The sequence below is a fragment of the Podarcis melisellensis genome (genome assembly GCF_964234715.1).
Source record: "Podarcis melisellensis genome assembly, chromosome: 2".
NCBI lineage: Eukaryota > Metazoa > Chordata > Lepidosauria > Squamata > Lacertidae > Podarcis > Podarcis melisellensis.
In genome coordinates, this window is record NC_138529.1 from 28,908,907 (window position 1) to 28,928,216 (window position 19,310).

General features: G+C 44.1%; 1 protein-coding gene across 8 annotated transcripts in view; it reads left to right on the top strand.

Annotated features, from left to right (window-relative positions):
- Positions 1-19,310, top strand: part of TBC1D16 (TBC1 domain family member 16) — a 52,822-nt gene that overhangs the window by 16,916 nt on the left and 16,596 nt on the right. For 6 of the 8 annotated variants that reach the window (XR_014165309.1, XM_081899632.1, XM_081899630.1 and 3 more), the window contains exon 5: positions 188-295. The exons of the other annotated variants lie outside the window; for them this stretch is intronic. Coding sequence is in view for 5 of the 6 variants with exons in the window: in XM_081899632.1 (XP_081755758.1) it covers positions 188-295 (108 nt within the window). In the remaining variant the exon portion in view is untranslated. The remainder of the gene's footprint in view (positions 1-187; positions 296-19,310) is intronic. 8 annotated transcript variants of the gene reach the window in all.

Consider the following 19,310-nt stretch of genomic DNA (forward strand, 5'->3'; position numbering starts at 1 on the left):
GGTCGTCACCTGTATATCCAAGACAACTTTTACCTGTCTGAAAGATGGATGAAAGAGGAGCTCAGTTGTGTGCTTCAGTACCCTGGATATAGTCTTGGAGCTTAGGCTGGCTGTGCTACTATCCATGTATTTTAGGTTGCCAAGATTATAAATTGCCAGGCTGATTTTTCTCTCTGCTTTCCTCTAGTGCTGTTGTGCAGGAGTGGCTTGCCATGTCTTCCTGTTCCTGCGCTTCAAAATCTAGATCTTATACAACTTACCATTCTGTGACAAACTGCAAGGCTGATTTTCTAGGGTGAAGATTTACACTTTATCAATAAAATGTGACTGAAGCCACAGCTCTCCAATTTAGTGCAGTGCACACTGTTTTGCCCGCTCATTGTGTGGGGAGGGTGCCCTCGTGTGGCCTTTCAGTTATATTGCAAATTGGCACATGAGAAAATATTTAAAATTGCAGAAGGCTGGTTTTCAAAGCTGTTAACTTTGCATGGTTCCAAGATCCCGTGTGCTTTTTGATGCTTACTTGTCAGCAGGCAGCATTCCTGTTCTGTGGGCTGTGGTTTATAGAATAAAGGCAGTCAAGGATTTCTCTTTGTTTCCAGAAGATGTTGCTGTTCAAGACATGCCTACTGGGTAGCCGAGTTGGTTAAAGTGTGGTGCTGATAATGCCAAGATTGCAGGTTCGATCCCAATATGGGACAACTGCACATTGCTGCTTTGGACTAGATGATCCTCAGGGTCCCTTCCAACTCTAGAGTTCTATGATTCTATACTGCAATCTGTGGATGTTATTTTTAGTAAACATGTTTGGAGGATTACACAGAGCAGCTGAGATTCTTTCAAGCTGTGGGATGGTGGGAGTGGGTAGGTGGTTGGGAGAGTTGTTTATTGACATAAAACGATTCGAACTCACTTTTCTGAAACGCTCCTTCCTTAAAATAAAAAAAAAACAGTTAAAATAAATTGTACATTAGCTTCTTTTTTTAAGCCCCAACAAGCTTGCCAGAGAAATCAGCCAAACTTGAGTTGAACTAGGTTTTGCATTTATTAGACACCATATGCAAGGCTCTCCCAGGTTTTTCATCAGGCTTCGAGGGTCTCAGCTGAAACACAATACAGTTGTCAGGCTGCACAGATGTCTGCATCTACATACTGGCAAGAAAGGACTGAAGTAAAAAGATAACATCTTTAACACTTTTTCAGTTGTCCCATTCCTTTCTAACATTGCACAATGACGCATCTCTCAGGGCTGAAATGTCAAAATCACTTCTGGTTTACTTCACCTTTTATTCACTTTACTTTTTATTGTTATAAATGTGGTTAAAGGTTTTTAAAAATTAAATATAAGTGACTTGATCGTTCTCTTTCAAGCTCGTATACAAATCCCTGCTTCAGTAAATGTTCTTGAGCCCATGGCAAGTCCAGTAAAATTGGACAGGATGATGATGATTTCAGGTCTTTATTAAAACACAGGCTTAGATACCTTTCCAGGCCTGAAGTTTGAAGTCCAACAGTGAGTTAAATATTGCTGGACTGCACTGAGAGGCTGCTCAGAGGTAATCTCCAGAAGGAATGGTGCATGGATGAAAACAGCTGGAGGTTCATGTAATTTCAAACCTAGATCCTCTTGCACTGAATTAACTTCAACATTTGGTTGTCTGATAGTCCAAGCTATTGCTTCCAAGTGGATCTGTCAATATGCACACAGGGTGTAGTTGGTGCTTTGCAAGTGGAGTTTTGTTCACGCCATGGGATTTCCCCTCCCTCTCCTCCCTCTTCATGCTCCCAAAATTTCAGGCGGCAGAGGGACTCCCAACCCTCCAAAGTAGATTTTGAGGGTGCAGGGGCGGGGCTATGGGGCAGGGAGGAAGGAGAGGAAGGGAAAGTCCTGTTGCACAATTGGGAGTCTGTTGCGTGAGCAGAACAGCAGGGTTGGATGCTGAGAGACATCCTTTCCCCATAAATAGCTACAGGGATGTCATCAACACAAATCAGCAGTCCCCTGGTGCCCATCCCCATTTATTTTTTGTACAGAATATCATCTTCCTTTGCCCTGGTTTGGAAAGAGACTACGTTATTGCAGTCACATGGGGGCGGGGGAGATTTCATATATGAGCTGGATATGCCACACAGTCCATATGCATGAGTCTCCCTCTTCCAGTCCTTTACTGCTGTTACTGCTATTAAGTGAGGAAGATACTTAATCCAGGCCTCCACATATTTGTGTTGGTGTGGATTGCCCAGTTTACATATTGCTTCTTTCATGCAGCTGAACATACGAGCCAGGATGTTGTCCTTAAGCCCTGTCCGTCTTGATTCTAGGGCCTTATTAGGAGATTCCAAGAGGAAGGAAGGTCTTTGCCTCTGCAAGGATGTAAGACTCCAGCTGAGAGGCCCCTGGGCTGCTCCTATCGTTCTCCTTTGTGACCTTCATGGCAGGATGCAGTTTATGTTTTCCCATTGTATCCTGTCCTTGTTCATTTTATATTGTTCTGGGTTTACAGGGGGCAAGGATCCTCTAAAATTCTGGGTGCCAGATTCTCCCAATTACTCTCTGAAATTACTGGATGTGGCGTTGGCTCAATGGATTTAGCAGGGCCTTCACAATAAGTCAAGCCAGCTTTCTCGGGAGATTGGCTGAGAGAGGTGCCATGAAAGAACTAAACAGATGATGGCACTGACATTACCCTGACGAAAGGCGAGCCATTGGGACATTCAGTGCCACACAAGAAGGGGGGGTGGAGTCCCTCCCCCAGCTACTTGTTAGTTAGCAAAAGACAATAGCAGAGTTGGGAAGGGGAGGTTGCCAGGGTTACAGGGGGCATGATGTCACCACAGGAAAAAATTGTCCTTTTTGCATGAGGCTTGGGTTGCATTTTAGGAAAGGCTTTGGGCAGAAAGAAGGATGGAGCCAGTGGCCATGCAGGCTGACACATGGAGAAGCTGTGTGGAGATACAGATGACATTTGGGCTACCTTTGTACCAGGGCTGCACTGACGTGACGAGCGAGGCCCTCGTGAGATGTGATGCTCGGAACCCTCTCTCCGTCCAGACTCAGATGTAAATATGTGTAAATAAACTGTATTTCACAAAGATACTGAAGTCTCCACTATTCCTCTTTTCCCCAAAGGAAACACGGACACTGGTAAAGTGCCAAGACCCCTGGAATCTCAAACTCTGCCGTGGAGATTGGGGTGGCCAGAAGCTATATATCTCTCTACTTATATCTATACCATCTATATCTATACCATCTATATCTATATCTAGCTATCTATGCCACCTTCCAGGACAAAACCCTCCCAAGGAAGTAGGCATCAAAACCATGATGCACAATATCTCAGATGATGAATCAAACTGCAATCTAAAGGAAAACATTACAAGATTAAAGCAGCAGTTGCTTGTTCCATCATATGTAGGTTGATCCTTGTTTTGTCAGCAAGTTATTTTTGGAGTGGCCGCATTATACCCCTTTATGCATCATATATGAAATTTCTGGCATTCATACACAGTGAGAGGGGGTAGCTCATCAACTCCCTTCTCAGCGCTGGCCTGCTGCTCAGTTTGGTAGCTAACCATTGGCATATGTGCATGTTTAAAGGTTTATCCTGTATGCTCATTGTATGCACAGAGGTGGAGCCTGTCATATAGCAATCTTGGATTCTTGGGATGGTTTTTGTGTGTGTGTGCAGTGCTATGAGCACACCCTTTGGTTTTCTGGTTCTCCTCCAGACGCTGCCTGGCCCTCTGGTTTGTTATTTGAACAAGGACTCCCCTTAATAGCATGTGGAGTACAGAAATGCACAACACCAAATAGCACACATTGCAGCTGCAGAGCTGGTAAACCTGGGTTCAAAATAAACTTCCACCTGTCTTTTAACAAGCGGGGCTGCAATGTGTAATCAAGTTAAAATGCTGGCCACTCAAAAATGTGACCCCTGTTAATTGAACATCTGATTGTCTTTATTAAAAAAGATAAAAGTACAGTTCGTAAAATTGGAGGTGGCTTTTTAGAAGCATTTTTCTTCTAAAAGGAAAATAGATGCCTGCTAGAACATGCACTGCATTTCTTTAAAAGAAAGCGTGCTTTGTGTTTCATGCTTAGTGTGTTGTTCATCTGCAGAGTTAGTGGACTGGCTAATCAATTTATTGACAGTAATATTATTGATTGGTCAGGCAACAGCTCTAGTAGTAAGTAATATAGCTCCCCCCCCCCCCCCCCGTTCTTTCTAGTGGCAGTGTTGCAGGAATTGGGAGTCCTGTTGTGACAGTCTTCAGTAAAGACCAAGCCTACTGGCTGCTGTTTTGCTCTGGTATTCCTGGCGGGTGTCCTTGTTTTTTGTCCAAGGGAGCCCTCAGATTTCTCTGTTAACAGCAGGAATTAAGAAACAGCTTTGGGACGGGAGGGATGCATGTGCCCAGGAAAAACGTGGAATCCTCAAGAGGCAGCTTCTGCGGGGTTTGGCTTGATGCAACACTTGCATATTTCTTGCCCTTTCTGTTTCGACTCCTTTCTAGGGAGCTGGTGATTAAATTGCTTTCTTGTCCAGTTGTGTTATTGGGCAGGGAGTGTGCAAGGGTCTGTGGGACTGCAAGCAGTAACTGAGTCTGGGATGTTTCATCATGCTGTTGTGGCAATTCACCTAGGAGGCTGGTGCCGGCTGAGATCTCTGTAGAATTGAGCAGGAGATGAAATTACTGGCAGAGCAGTTGTGAGCCATAGGTATGTAATGGATGGAGAAGCAAGCGTAGGGAGCAGGGAATACCAGGCTTTCGAAATTGGCTTCTGCTGTATGATGGTGACATGGGATTTACTTCATGCAGTCTGTGTTCCTTTGTGTTCTTTTTATAGAATCGGATTATCTCCAGCGTTGTCACCTATTCAGTCAGCATATTGATTGAAATAAAGCAATCCACAGTTCCAGAAAGGTAGCTGTGTAGGACTAATATATCGAAAACAGAGAGCCCAGGGGTACATTTGGCATGCCAAACTTGCACACCAATCCTAATTGCCCAATCTGTCCATAGGCTGCATTTTAAGTCATTTTAGCTCCATCCTTGCTATGTGACCCAAGGTGAGTGAGGTTAAAATAACCAATTGATTAAGATCCCAACGATTGTGTGTGTGCGCCTGTGTGTTTTTACACCAGACAGACTCATTGACTCCTTTGTATGCCTTTGTCAATAGCTTGCCTTGCACCTAGTGTAGAATTAAGGATTGAGTTGGATAATAGAATACAGTAACAGGCTGTCAAATGTACCAAATGGGCCTATTTCAGTGAGATTATCAGGCTATGTCAGAAACAGAGAGAGGCACATCTGCATTATCAAAGGCACCTGTAGGACAAAATAAAAACCCAGGAAGGAAGTGAAGCTAAGGGATTGTATCATCTCCCCACCCCCAGGAAGGTGGTAAAATTTAAGATCAACCACCAGTTCTATAAAAGAACATTCCTTACACGTATCAAATAGGACAATTGGAGCAAACTGTGCAGCAAAAATGATCTTCTTTCACCATTTCCATTTTGTTAACAATAGCGGGAGGACAATCCATCTTAAGGAGCGCAACCTTGACATAAAGCACAAAGACAGAATTTCTATGTACACCTTGCTTTTTATTATGGTTTTATGCATTTACTGATGCTTCTGTTGTGCTTAACTGATGCTCTATGCCTTTGCCTGTGTCAAAACTGGCTTATAACCCTAAGTAAAGATTTGATCTGATTTCTTTGTCTGTCTGTTGCCAGCAGAGGCCTGTGAAAGGAGAGTAGCTTTGTAGATGGGAGGCGATGGTGCCTTAAGCAACCCTTGTGAGGAACTGGGATCAAAACAGGAAATGTCAAAGGTATGAGCTGCCTAGCATTGTGTCAATGTTTAAACAGCGGAGAGGGATTATTTTAGATAGGCTCTGTTTCATATGGGCTCTTCCTATTACCTAAGACAAGGGAGCAGTGATGGCTTTTGATGGATTGTTGGCAAAAGATGCAGGGTGCTTGGGAATGGAAATTAATAGAGTTCTATTCTTTTCAAGGTGAGACATATCCAAAGTAGACCAGTATAAGAAACAAAGTCAGTTTTGAAGGTCCACGGATTTGTCTCCCGTCTGGTGCTTTCGCTGTAAATATGGTCAAGGTCTTCTGGAAAGGAATAAGGCAATGGAAGGAGCTTTGAATGCATTGTGACATCTCTCTCTTTGTCCTCCTCCCTCACTACCTCAACAAACCAGTATGGCCCAATAGCGCTTTCTCTGCTCTACCCCATAGCCCAGTAGAATTTTTTAGCTCTCCACAGATCAGAGCTCTGTAAGCATCCCTGTGAATGAATGAGAGAGAGGAAAAGATTGTCCAAATAGAAGGGACACCACACAGGGACATCACACGCTGCCTTGAGATTATATACCCTTAACAAGGTATATAATGTGTGAGCACCTCACTTTGTCATGAAGTAGGTGGAAGTAGTTATATCTGTTATCTCTAGAAGCTGTTCTATTTGTACGAGAGAGATGATGCAGTTCTTTCTCCAGAAGTAACCTAAGGGGTTTGGTAACATTTTCCTATCAGAAATGTAAAGGTTTACTATGGCCCGGTTTGCAAGCAGTGCTAAGGCAAACCATGGCTAAGTGTAAACAAGCAAGCACCTGAGTACGCAGAGTGAAAATTGTGGCTTTTTTGCTCCTCCACAAGCAGTAAGCCAAGAGCAAACCTTTGTTACATCTCATGGTTTGTCTGTAGCAAAACAAATCATCAGCTCTGGTTTGACATAACACTAAGTCAGATCATGGCTGGTTCCCTGATCTAGAAACCATGGCTTTTGCAACAGGAGTGTTCTGTTGTGACTTGTAGTACAGGGATTCCACACACACACACACACACACACACACACACATTCAACTTGTGTGCAATCAGCTTTACGCACTTAGCAAAAATAAAAATAAAATAAAAAGGGGTTGGGAACGGGGGCGGACATCTGGGAAATTCTTCAGTCCCACCCGCCACTGAACCCAATGTTGTTTTGACTATACATGATTTCACGTTTACGCCCGGTACCCAAGAACGTAACCCCTGCATAATTGGGGAGACGCCTGTAGCTGTATCGTTAGGTAAAGGGACCCCTGACCATTAGGTCCAGTTGTGGCTGACTCTGGGGTTGCGGCGCTCATCTCGCTTTACTGGTTGAGGGAGCCGGCGTACAGCTTCCGGTCATGTGGCCAGCATGACTAAGCAGCTTCTGGTGAACCAGAGCAGAGCATGCAAACACCATTTACCTTCCCGCCGGAGTGGTATCTATTTATCTGCTTGCACTTCATGCTTTCGAAGGTTGGTAGGAGCAGGGGCCGAGCATCGGGAGCTTACCCCGTCGCAGAGCTTACCCCTGGCTCTAGAGCAGGCATGTCCAAAGTCTGTTTTGGGGGCCCAATGTGGCCTGCCACTTGGTTTAATCCAGCCCCTGTGGCAATTTATTTCCTGTGGTAAAATCCTAAAAAACCCTCAACAACTTCAATCCTAAAAAAGGTCAACAGCTTTGGGGTAAAATCATAAAAAAGGTCAAAAACCTTGGTTGGCCCTTTGGTCGGCCCTCACGGCCCTTCACTTCATCAAATCTGGCCCTCTTTGAAAAAAGTTTGGACACCACTGCTCTAGAGTCTAGGCCAGGCATCCCCAAACTCAACCCTCCAGGTGTTTTGGGACTACAATTCCCATCATCCCTGGCCACTGGTCCTGTTAGCTAGGGATGATGGGAGTTGTAGTCCCAAAACAGCTGGAGGGCCAGGTTTGGGGATGCCTGGTCTAGGCAAACCATGAGCAGTAAACCAAGGACGAACCTTGGTTACAGATTGTGATTTGTCTGGAGTACCCGCGTTCAAATGAACAAGGTTTCATGGAACTGCTGTACAATCTGGTTTGGGCTAACTCATCCCATGACCAGTATTGTGTTGCATTTTCCCACTGCCATCAAGCCTCTTGATTTTGGGAAGATTAATAGGTTGGGTCCTTCTTTTTTTCTCCCTTGCCTCTCTCCCATTCTGTATTCAACACATTTTCTGTGCTCTCAAAAGAACTAGCAATCAGAGGACATCTCTTCATGTGTCCAGTAGATGGCACACTTTTCTCAGCACAACTTTGGATAACCAAAGGAACACCAGAGACATCTAAATTTAAAGCTGGGTGGAGGCTGTCCCAACCTGCTTTTCTTCAGAAGAAAATTCTATCATTGATCCTTCTCGGGAGATAACATGCCCTTTTCTTGCTATATCATCTGGATATAGCAACTAATCAAACTCTGCCATTTATTGCCTGCCTTACATTTTGGCAGGCATAGCTGCTGATGATCCTACTTGCCTTCTGAGTGCAAAATCATCACTGTTCCTCCACTTGCAAGTAGCCCATCTTGATCCTTGTGCCCTTCAGTTTCTTCCAGGAAGGTTGCATGGGCAGGCTGCTTTCTTGTGATTAAACAATTTGCCGCTGCTGTGCTGTGATTGGCTAACATCTTCTTCTCTAGGGACATGGCCTCTGACCTCATGTCCTTGGAGAGACAATGATTGAGAGAGCTGAAGTGTGTGTGTGCCTTCAAATAGAGGACAATGCAGAATCCATCGGTTTCCTTTTCTCCCATGGAAGCCTGGATGAAAGATGACCTAAAACATGAAGGTTTTAGGAGAGTGATATATGTGCATTTTAATGGAGAGTTCTGGCAGGAAGGTCTTAATTTTTCATGCCATTGATGTCTGTAATGCAAAATGTAGTTGCTGCCTCAGATTCCTGTGTTGCTTTTTCCATTCATGCATCGAAAAGAACCAAGTTTCTAGTCCTTATGATTGCTGACAGAAGTTACCTTTGAAAGCATTTGTGCAGCGTTTGCTAATTGCATGAAATCTTGTTGGGTTTTGAAGCGCATTCCACATTAAGTAGAAGATCAGGAGGTAAAACTGCTACTGGGCTGTGCACTATTTCAGACTGTAGGAAAACGGGTAATAAATGTTAGGTTGCTCTCCGGTGTTGAAATGATATCTGCACCTAGAAAACTAAAATTCCATCAGTATTTTGGAAACTGGTAGTTTCTGTAATCTCTTTGTCTCCTGTGGCTGTTCCTTACCAGTAATGCAATATTCTAGTATCCCACCCTAGTTCCACCCTACAATTTTTGCAAAAAGGCATCATCACAAAACCTCTAGACATGTGTCTGGAGGTCACCGTGACTTAAATTAATCGAGAAGAGTGTTTGATGGTTATATTGCCAGAAATCTTAGGAAGTAGGTAAGTGGTCAGATTGGGGTAATGCAGGCAACTGGTTTAACAAGTGGTTGCATGTACATGCTCTTCTAACTGGTTCCCCTAGTTTTTTTTATTGACCAAACTGGAAAGCTCACGGAAAGCCAATCCCATGATTTAAATATCTGAAAAGAGGAAAAGTTGAGGGGAAAGCAAGAAAAAAGGCTTGTTCATTCCATGTAACCTATCATGTACTAAATCCAGGATTCAGCCATTCCTGTTTCCAGCTCTAAGGTGCCAGTGAAAAAAACAACATTATTTTATTATCTTAGCATAAACTATGCTAAAACCAGCTCTGTTCACTGCTAGCTGTACATGAGCTTGCTCCCATGCATTGAATGTGATGTCTATTGAGGCACCGCCTCTTCTTCCCCATACCAGGAAGCTTTACCTGTGCATCTTTTTCACCTGCCACCACTCATGTTCCTCTTAAATTCAGGAGAGCATTTTTTTTTCTTTAGAGAGCATCTTAAGTATACGGTATGCACCAGTGCTGTAAAGAGGAGGTGCAAAGTAACATTTTGATTTTAGATAGATATTGTTGTTGTTGTTTAGCCGTTTAGTCGTGTCCGACTCTTCATGACCCCATGGACCAGAGCACGCCAGGCACTTCTGTCTTCCACTGCCTCCCGCAGTTTGGTCAAACTCATGCTGGTAGCTTCGAGAACACTGTCCAACCATCTCGTCCTCTGTCGTCCCCTTCTCCTTGTGCCCTCCATCTTTCCCAACATCAGGGTCTTTTCCAGGGAGTCTTCTCTTCTCATGAGGTGGCCAAAGTATTGGAGCCTCAGCTTCACGATCTGTCCTTCCAGTGAGCATTCAGGGCTGATTTCCTTAAGAATGGATAGGTTTGTTCTTCTTGCAGTCCATGGGACTCTCAAGAGTCTCCTCCAGCACCATAATTCAAAAGCATCAGTTCTTCGGCAATCAGCCTTCTTTATGGTCCAGCTCTCACTTCCATACATCACTACTGGGAAAACCATAGCTTTTACTATACGCACCTTTGTTGGCAAGGTGATGTCTCTGCTTTTTAAGATGCTGTCTAGGTTTGTCTAGATAGATATAGATGAACCAAAAACAAGCTTTAAGCTGGAAAAAAAGTGTATGAGTGGGATCCCCAGTGTAAAAGGTAAAGGTACCCCTGCCCGTACGGGCCAGTCTTGACAGACTCTAGGGTTGTGCGCTCATCTCACTCTAGAGGCCGGGAGCCGGCGCCGTCCGCAGACACTTCCGGGTCACATGGCCAGTGTGACATCGCTGCTCTGGCGAGCCTGCACCAGCGCAGCACACGGAACGCCGTTTACCTTCCCGCTATAAAGTGGTACCTATTTATCTACTTGCACTTTAAGGGTGCTTTCGAACTGCTAGGTGGGTAGGAGCTGGAACCGACAGACGGGAGCTCACCCCGCCGCAACCCCAGAGTCATCCGCGACGACCTAACGGTCAGGGGTCCCTTTACCTTTACCTTTACAGTTTTTAAAGACTGGAGTGATGCTCATATAAGGACAGGGATGCAACAGTTCAGGAGAGGTGTCATTTGGGCTATTGTAAATCAATGGTTCCCATGCCAGATAAAAAGACTAGTGTGGTTTCTCGACCACTACTCAGTCTGGCCCCTTTGACGTTGCTGCTCCCCACCCCACACTTTTAGTCTTGTAACTACCATCCATTGTGCATCTTTTTTCTCCCATGCTCATAGGAGAGCAGGAATAGCTACCATGATGCCCTCTAGGGGTTGCAGACTCTCGCCATTCCTGACCGCTGGCCGTGCTGCTGGGAGTTGAGAGAGGACCATGCCCTGCCTTTCAGCCTTTTCAGTTGATGCCATTTCTCGCCGCTATCTTCTGAGGGCTAAACCAGGTTTTAAGAACATGGACTGATGATGACCACCGTTCTTGTTTCTTTGATTTTGGCATTCATCTAACCTTGCAGACAAATTGGCAAAAGTTACTACGCAGCAACAATACTTACTGGTCTGCTTGCCTTTTTTCCCCTTCCTTTTTTGCAAGCCGTTTTTAGCTCTTCCAACTTTAACAAGAAATTCCCTGCCTGGCTGCCTGGAGGCGATTCCTACTTGTTATAGGCAGAGTGGCTGTTTTTGCAAGCCAGCATTAATCCCAGCATCGATAGGCCATATGTTCTCCTGCGCTGCTTTACGACGAGCGCTTCCTTGGCGGCTGCCTTAACAATGCACTTATTGCTAATATTTAACAAAGAGCATCCTTTCTTGTCCTACCTGCTCACTGCCTCGCTCTGTCTGTATTCTGTACTCTTTTGTTCAGAACAGAATTCTCTCTCTCTCCCTCCCTCTCTCTCCTTGCAGCTCATGCAGCGAAAATTGCCTGGCTTGGTTCCCTAATCCCAGCCCTTGAAATAACAATATTAAACACTCTTGGTAACCCTTCTGGTCAGCTCTCCCCATTCCTGCCCCCTCCCTGTATGTGGAATGTTATGCCATACTCCAGTGGGTTTTGAACAGTGGTGCCAATCTCTTTGGGTGGTGCTGGCCGGGCAAGTGTTGGAGTTCTCAGCAGAATATAAATTGGTGGTGGTGGGTGCTTTAATCTGCCAGGCAAAAAAAGGACCCTTTGAGATTCTCTGCTCATTGCTAATATGCTAAGAATCTGAGAACAAGAATCTTTAGGTGTTTCCAGTGACTTAGGTTTTTGGTTTTTTTAAAGGCTTGATTGTAATTAGCATAATGAGTTCTGACTTTTATTTTTGCATGGATGGATAGGGAGGAGGGAGGCAGGGAAAGCGTTGCAAAACGACCCATTGATTCTTTTTTTAAAAAAAATGAAATAAAATAGAATAAACAAGGCTAAGAAAGCTCTCCTTTTCCAGGCTGGACCAGCTGGAAGGTAAACATTTCTCTTCATGCTGTGCTAAGAAATCACATTTTCCATCTCTAGGATTTGGGGGGTGGGGGGGGGCGAGAGAAGTGTTACATTTCAATTGATTTATTAACAAGCTGAAGCCCAGGCGCAAAGGACCCCCCTCTTCTGTACAGAATGTAAAGACGTATCTTTTGGCTTTTGCAATACTTGCCTTGTTTTAAAAGGAAGGTCAGGTTCATGTCCACGCCTGCCTCTCAATGGTTAGCTGTGTTAAGCTGCAGAGGGGTGTGTGACTGTGTTTATTCATAAGTGTCAAACGACTAGACCTGTCACCGCTAAGCAACTGTAACAACAAAAATGTTTGAGGAAAATCCTTTCCTTGGATTTACCGAAGCATGCCTCACCTGTTTAGCAAGTATATGTGTGTGTGTGTGTGCGCGCGTGTGTGTGTATAAAATCGGAGAGTGAGCGCACTTATATATGAATGTACAACTTGCATTTGACTGGGTAAAGCAGATTAAAGCACATGGATTATTTCGTAGCAAACTGCTAACAGCTTCTTCTTCTACCTTTTGCCATTCCCGTTTTAAATTAAGCTGTTTATCCTCTTTGCATCACTTATAGTAGCTAACAAACCTTTTTAGTGGAGTAATCGTTGGCCATGCTTCTGTACCAGAAGCCTGAAAATATCGAGCTCTTTGTTGCTTAAATATATTGGAATATGTTGTATAGATTAAAATATGCAAAGTAGGCGAAATTGCAACAGTTTCACTGCATGTCTCTTTTGGGCCAGTCACTGACTGGAATGTATATTGGGCTAGAGGGGCAACAAAACAAACAACAACAACAAAACAACAACGAAAAAGAGGAGTGGGGAAATGTGCAAAATGGACACTTCCTGCCTGCTAATGTGCCACATAATCACCTCTGGCCTCTCTCTATTATTAGCAGACTGTATTTTAAGAATCATGGCTAATGAGGACATGAATTTTCGCTCTAAATTAAAAATTAGGAGGCCTATCAGAGCTGGTGTAATATAAAAAGACTTTGTGTATTAACGGATTCCATGCTGTGCATAGCTGAACACTGGCCAGACAGATTCAGAGGAGTATCTAACCTCCACTTCGGGCACAGCCCTCCATGTGAAATTGCCCTGAAAATGGTCTCTTTTCTCTCTTCCCTTCCTCTCCCTTTTAATATGTTGGAAATGAAATGGGGTTTTACAAAGGATCTCTCACTCACACACACACACAACTGTGTCCTTGTGTTGAGCCAGAGCAGTAAAGGAGCTCTCCTTTAATGCAATGAGAGGGTTTCTAGAACGAGCTCTAATCCTGATCTTTTCTATTTTCTATTTTATTGTTATTAAGTGTCCCACTAAAGGAGTATGCTGTACTAAACATGGGTCCGCTACACAACTGGGTATTTTCATCTTGGATCAAAATGCCAAACAAAATAACTTGTCTGCTCCACGAAAACTGAATCCTGTTTTGTGTGTGCACGCTCACATGTGCACACATGCGCAATTTTGGATTCTCTGAGAGAAGAGTAAAGGTCTGATACAAAAGTTTCCCATATAGCATTAGCATGGATACTGAAAATGACTGACATTGCTGCAAGCATCACTCAAAAGGGCTTTTGTTTTCTATTTCCCCACTATTTGATGAGGAGCAGATGCCAGCACAGACAAAATATAAACAGTCTGGGCTTTGAATATCTCCGCAATCCATTTTTAAGAGAGGAATATCTGTTAACCGATAAACTCAGAAGAATTATTAGCTTATATATAGATTGTTGAATCCGCTACCTAACGTTGCATGGAAATTTCATGTAAGCATTGCACATACCCCTTCCATCTTTTCCATTGTGCGTAGCTAGGCAAATTTGTCCGTAGCAGGAATGTTCCTAATGCAGTCCCTGGTGACCTTTGTGGCCATGATTGGCAGGCTGCTGTCAAGGTAGAACTTTTGCCTCAGTGGTGGGAAGGAGCAGAACAAATGCCAGAGGACAGCTCCAGCTCCCTTGGGGAATTGGGCTAAAAAGGTGAAAGAATCGCAATTACAGGAGGTTTTCTAGCACAGAAAGTTAATTAGCTACTTAAATAGCATTTAGTGGCACTTGCTAGGGGGAAATGGACACATAACAAAGGTCTGTGTGCATGTGCGTGAGAGGGAGAAGGAGGGAGGGAGAGAGGAACCCATGCTAACATTCTAGCATTGGGGGCTACAACATTTCCAGAAGTCAGTCTTTCTCAAGAATAATGGTACGTACTTGGTTAGTGGAAGGAAAGGGAATTTAGACTTTGCTACACTCCTGGACTGGACGCGGGTGGCGCTGTGGTCTAAACCACTGAGCCTCTTCGGCTTGCCGATCAGAAGGTTGGCGGTTCGAATCCCTGCGACGGGGTGAGCTCCCGTTGCTTGGTCCCTGCTCCTGCGAGCCTAGCAGTTCGAAAGCACATCAAAGTGCAAGTAGATAAATAGGTACTGCTCTGTTGGAAAGGTAAACGCCGTTTCCGTGCACTGCTCTGGTTTGCCAGAAGCGGCTTAGTCATGCTGGCCACATGAATCGGAAGCTGTACACCGGCTCCCTCGACCACTAAAACGAGATGAGCGCCACAATCCCAGAGTCGTCCACGACTGGACCTAACGGTCAGGGGTCCCTTTACCTTTTACAGGCCTGGACAAACAAAAATTGAAGATGCAATCGCATTCATTTTTGTCTAAAGAATATTGCACTTAAGGTAAAACAAGGGATGTGCAGTTTCTCCTCAATCCCTGCTCTCCACCTAGATTTTATATTAGAAGTTCTTTGAAGCAGGAGCCTGTGTTTTTGCTTAATCTGGAAAGTGGTGTATGCATGCTGGTGGTTCTATAGACATAAGTCTAATCTTTGAATTTGAAATTCTGCTGCAAAGCTGTTGTCCTATTGCTGAATCTAGTGGGGTTTTTGCTGTTGTAGAAATATCTAATCCACTTTCAAAACAAAAATAAAACTGCAAAATGCAGCAGTCAGTTCCAGAATTTAAATTGTAGGCTTTTTTATAAAAAAGTTTTCTTAAATTTTCACTTCCAGAAATTTCAATTTAAATTGTTGAACAGGTAGAGAAATCTAGGCCTGCATTTGAAGGTGGAGCTCTTAATATCATGGTTTGTTGCCTCATATGGCTGGTCAGCAGATCAGCATAGACAAAGGAGGAAGCCAAGATGTAGATGCTTTGACGAGCTTATTATTTGGTGTGACTGCTAACAGAAAAGCCCGCAAGGCAAGGAGGCACAGAAGGAGCCCCTTGGAATTGGCTTAGTGTTTCAAAGCGGGCATGATACAGCACCACACACAATTACCCCGACTCCAGTGGAAGATTTGCCACTGGCTTCATTTCAAGCTTCACTAGATACTAGATTATGATTTTTAATTGCTCTGTTTAGACCCTGAGACTGAAAGCGAATCCTTTCATTCAGCTTTTGCTCTAGATCAGGGGTGGCCAACTCCCAAGAGACTGGCAGTGATCTACCCCTTTTTGGGGGGTTCAGGTCAAAGTTGTTGAGCTTTTTTAGGGAGGAGGAAACCCCTGGTTATTGAAAATTCAAGCCTAAGCTCAAGGGAGAAAGGGAAACAGCCACTCAACAACAGCTCCCTGCGGGTAAACAAACAGCCTCACTAAGCAAACTCCATCTTCCGTTCTCCATCTTCCATGCAGCAATGGAGGCCGGAACGAGGGAGCAGGGCTGGAATCTATTTTACCAACACTAAGGAAAGGGATCACCAAAGAATTGATGCTTTTGAATTACGGTGCTGGAGGAGACTCTTGAGAGTTCCATGGACTGCAAGAAGATAAAACCTATCCATTCTGAAGGAAATCAGCCCTGAGTGCTCCCTGGAAGGACAATCCTGAAGCTGAGGCTCCAGTACTTTGGCCATCTCATGAGAAGAGAAGACTCCCTGGAAAAGACCCTGATGTTGGGAAAGATTGAGGGCACAAGGTTGTGATGGTTGGACAGTGTTCTCGAAGCTACCAGCATGAGTCTGACCAAACTGCAGGAGTCAGTGGAGGACAGAAGTGCCTGGCGTGCTCTGGTCCATGGGGTCACGAAGAGTCGGACACAACTAAATGACTAAACAACAACAACAACAAAGAAAAGGGATCCAGCAATCAACCGTAATCTACCAAAACCTCATGGGGATCTACCAGTAGATCGTGATCGACCTGTTGGACACCCCTGCTCTAGATTGCTAAACTACATGGTTGTCCCTTATGCACGTAACGGGAAAATCAACAATGGCACATCTTTATCCATGGGTCTCTGTGTTAGGCACAGTACCACATAAACACAAAAAACTAGGTTGCAATGCCTGTTCTCATTGTACCCAGGCAGATACCTGTGGGAAATCCTCAAGCAGAACCCAAGCACAAGAGCACTTTCCTCTCCTGTGGCTTCCAGCTACTGGTATTTGTTCTAGCAGAACAAACAGAAATTATATATGAGTTATGTACACTTCTTTTAATGAGTTACCAACTACAGGAGCATCATGACCTGGTTAAAACCTAGATTACGACTGTTAAATTACACAACTCATTTTCATTGCCAATGTGGGAGTTGAATGCCCAATATGATATCTGGTTTTAGATGTAAATATAGGTCTCTGTGGTCAGTCCTCAGTCTAATTGGATATACTTGTAATTATGTCCTGCATCTTATTTTATAAGTGGGTGTTGTCAAATTAGTACGTTCATTATCATGTGATGATGTAAGCACTATGGTATAAGGATTGCCTAAACTAAAAGGAAACTGTATTCACACCATCCTTTGAAGGAAATCCTGAGACTCAACAGATACTTCCAAAGGGTCCTTGGCCAGCAGCAAAGAAAACATCTGAATGACTTACCAGCTACTTTGAATATGGAATCTTTGCAAACTGAGAAAGTTAGCTTAATTGATGTAGCAGCACAGACTAGTTGGGAGTGAGTAAGCTGCCCCTATCCTTCACAGCTTCCATGGTCACTTTTTAATTTTTAAATTTTAAATAATGTTCTTTGTTTTGGAAGGTAGTTGAACCCTAGCCTTGAAATACTTTTGGGGAAAATTCAGTATGTATCCTTCACCCCAACTCTTCTGTTGGGCTCCCCAAGGAAGTAAGCTCTTCTCTTACCTTCACCTGTCTTCTTCAGTCTTTCTGACAAAAGGCAGATCGCCAGTTCTTCCATGGTTACCTAACAAAACAGGATTCTGGGCCTATTTTTTGCTTGTTTGGACCAAATTAACTGCTCTTTCCAGTATGTGATCTGCTCAGTCTCGCAGCTGCTTTGGGAGTCAAGATGGTGGTTTCCCCAGGGCATTCAGAATGAAATAAGATTTGAGTTTTAAGTTTCCAGAAATCTTGAGGACTTGTGGGTAGTGGATTTTAAAAAGATGGACCTGTGCAGGAACAGCTGTTACGCTATTTCCACTCCCCACCTAGCTAGTCGCTGAGCTGCTGTTCGGTGCCAGAATGTTCAACAGATGTGTTGATTTTGCTTCTGTCTGTTGCATAGTTTTGATAATAGGTGCAGTTTCTGTGAGACGGAAGTCATTTTGGAATAAGGAAAACCTCTTTTTTTATGGGGCAGAAATGGTGGAGCTGAGGTGGGGGGTAACGGTGTGAGAGAGCTTGGGAGGCAGGAGACCCAAGAAACGGAGAGCCCAAACAGCTGTGAATTACTTATCTAAGATGTGCAAATAAAAGAACTTAAAAGCAAATTTGGAGATGGTTAGAATATTTCTGTTTAAAGAATTAGCATGTACAGTGGTACCTCTGGTTGCGAGCAGGGATCTGTTCTGGAGCCCCGTTCGCAACCTGAAAGGAGCGCAACCTGCATCTGCGCACGCGCTGGTTGGGATTCGCTGCTTCTGCGCATGCGCGTGCTGTCATTTTGCGTGTCTGCGCATGCACGAGCGGCGAAACCCGGAAGTAACCCTTTCTGGTACTTTCGGGTCGTCGTAGGATGCAACCTGAAAACATGCAACCTGAAGCATACGTAACATGAGGTATGACTTTATTTAAATTTGAAATGTGTTGGTAGTAGATCATTGGGCTCTACTGTGTATGTGTGTGTGTGTGTGAGAGAGAGAGAGAGAGAGTACACAGACAGAGAAAGTGACTTCAAGCTGTATTGCTGAACTTGGTCTCTCCTGCACATCAAGGGAGGGGGCTCTGTTAACAATGGAGCCCTCAGCTTGGCTGTCTAGGGAATGTGTATTGGAATGCAATGACCCAAACCACTGGTGAATGCTAAAAATAAGGCTCTTCCAGTGGTCTAGTTCAGTCTGTGGCCCTGGTTTGGGGGGCACTGTTTTCAGGATAGGAAAGCATGCTGGTGGGGATGTTCTGCACAGGCATGCTGAGTGTGTGATTTCTTCAGCGTTCAGTGCCTACATTGTTCAATAAGCGGATTAGAAAACACTGCATAAAGTGGCTTTTCAGGGGGCTGCTTTTATACCTGCTCCTTGTCTTGTTTTGCAAACCATGATTTCACAGTAGAGCCCATTCAGGCTGTTCAAATGGATTGGCCTTTTCAAGATCTCAGAGGTCACAGTTTCAGATTCACTTATTTCCCAGAGCACTGCTGTTTTTCTTGGGGCAGGAGGGAGGATGATTTCATAGGGGAGGGAAGGAGTTACTTTCTGAAATCCAGACCCTATTTGGGGGGCAATATATCTCCTGAGTTCAGTTGCTTAACATGCCGAAAAGCTTTGTCTGGCTTGTTGTCCCTGGTATTTTGTGGTTAAACAGCTGTGCAGCCACTTTGTCTAAAAATGAGATGTGTGATGCTACCAGCAGAGAGCTTCTATGTGGTATCGTATTTTGCATTCCTAGAGTAAGGGTGCTGAAATCCTGTTCCTTGACTATTTGTTTGAGGGAAGTAATGCCACGATATAAGCAGGGAGTTATTCTTACATTTGAAAGGGTTCCTCTAAAGGGTTAGTGTGTCTTCAAATTTGCATATATTTCAATTTGAGATGCGATGGGAAGTAGGTGGTTTTTGTCTGCAGAATGTATACATGCAGACTATGGAATTTCATTCCTGTTATTTCTGGAGAAATGTGGCCAATGTCACTACCAAACATTTCTCTGTGATTAAAGGCCCTTTCCCTTCCAAGGTTCTTTTTCTACCACAGAACAGCCAGTAGAATCGTAGAGTTGGAAGGGACCCTGAGTGTCATCT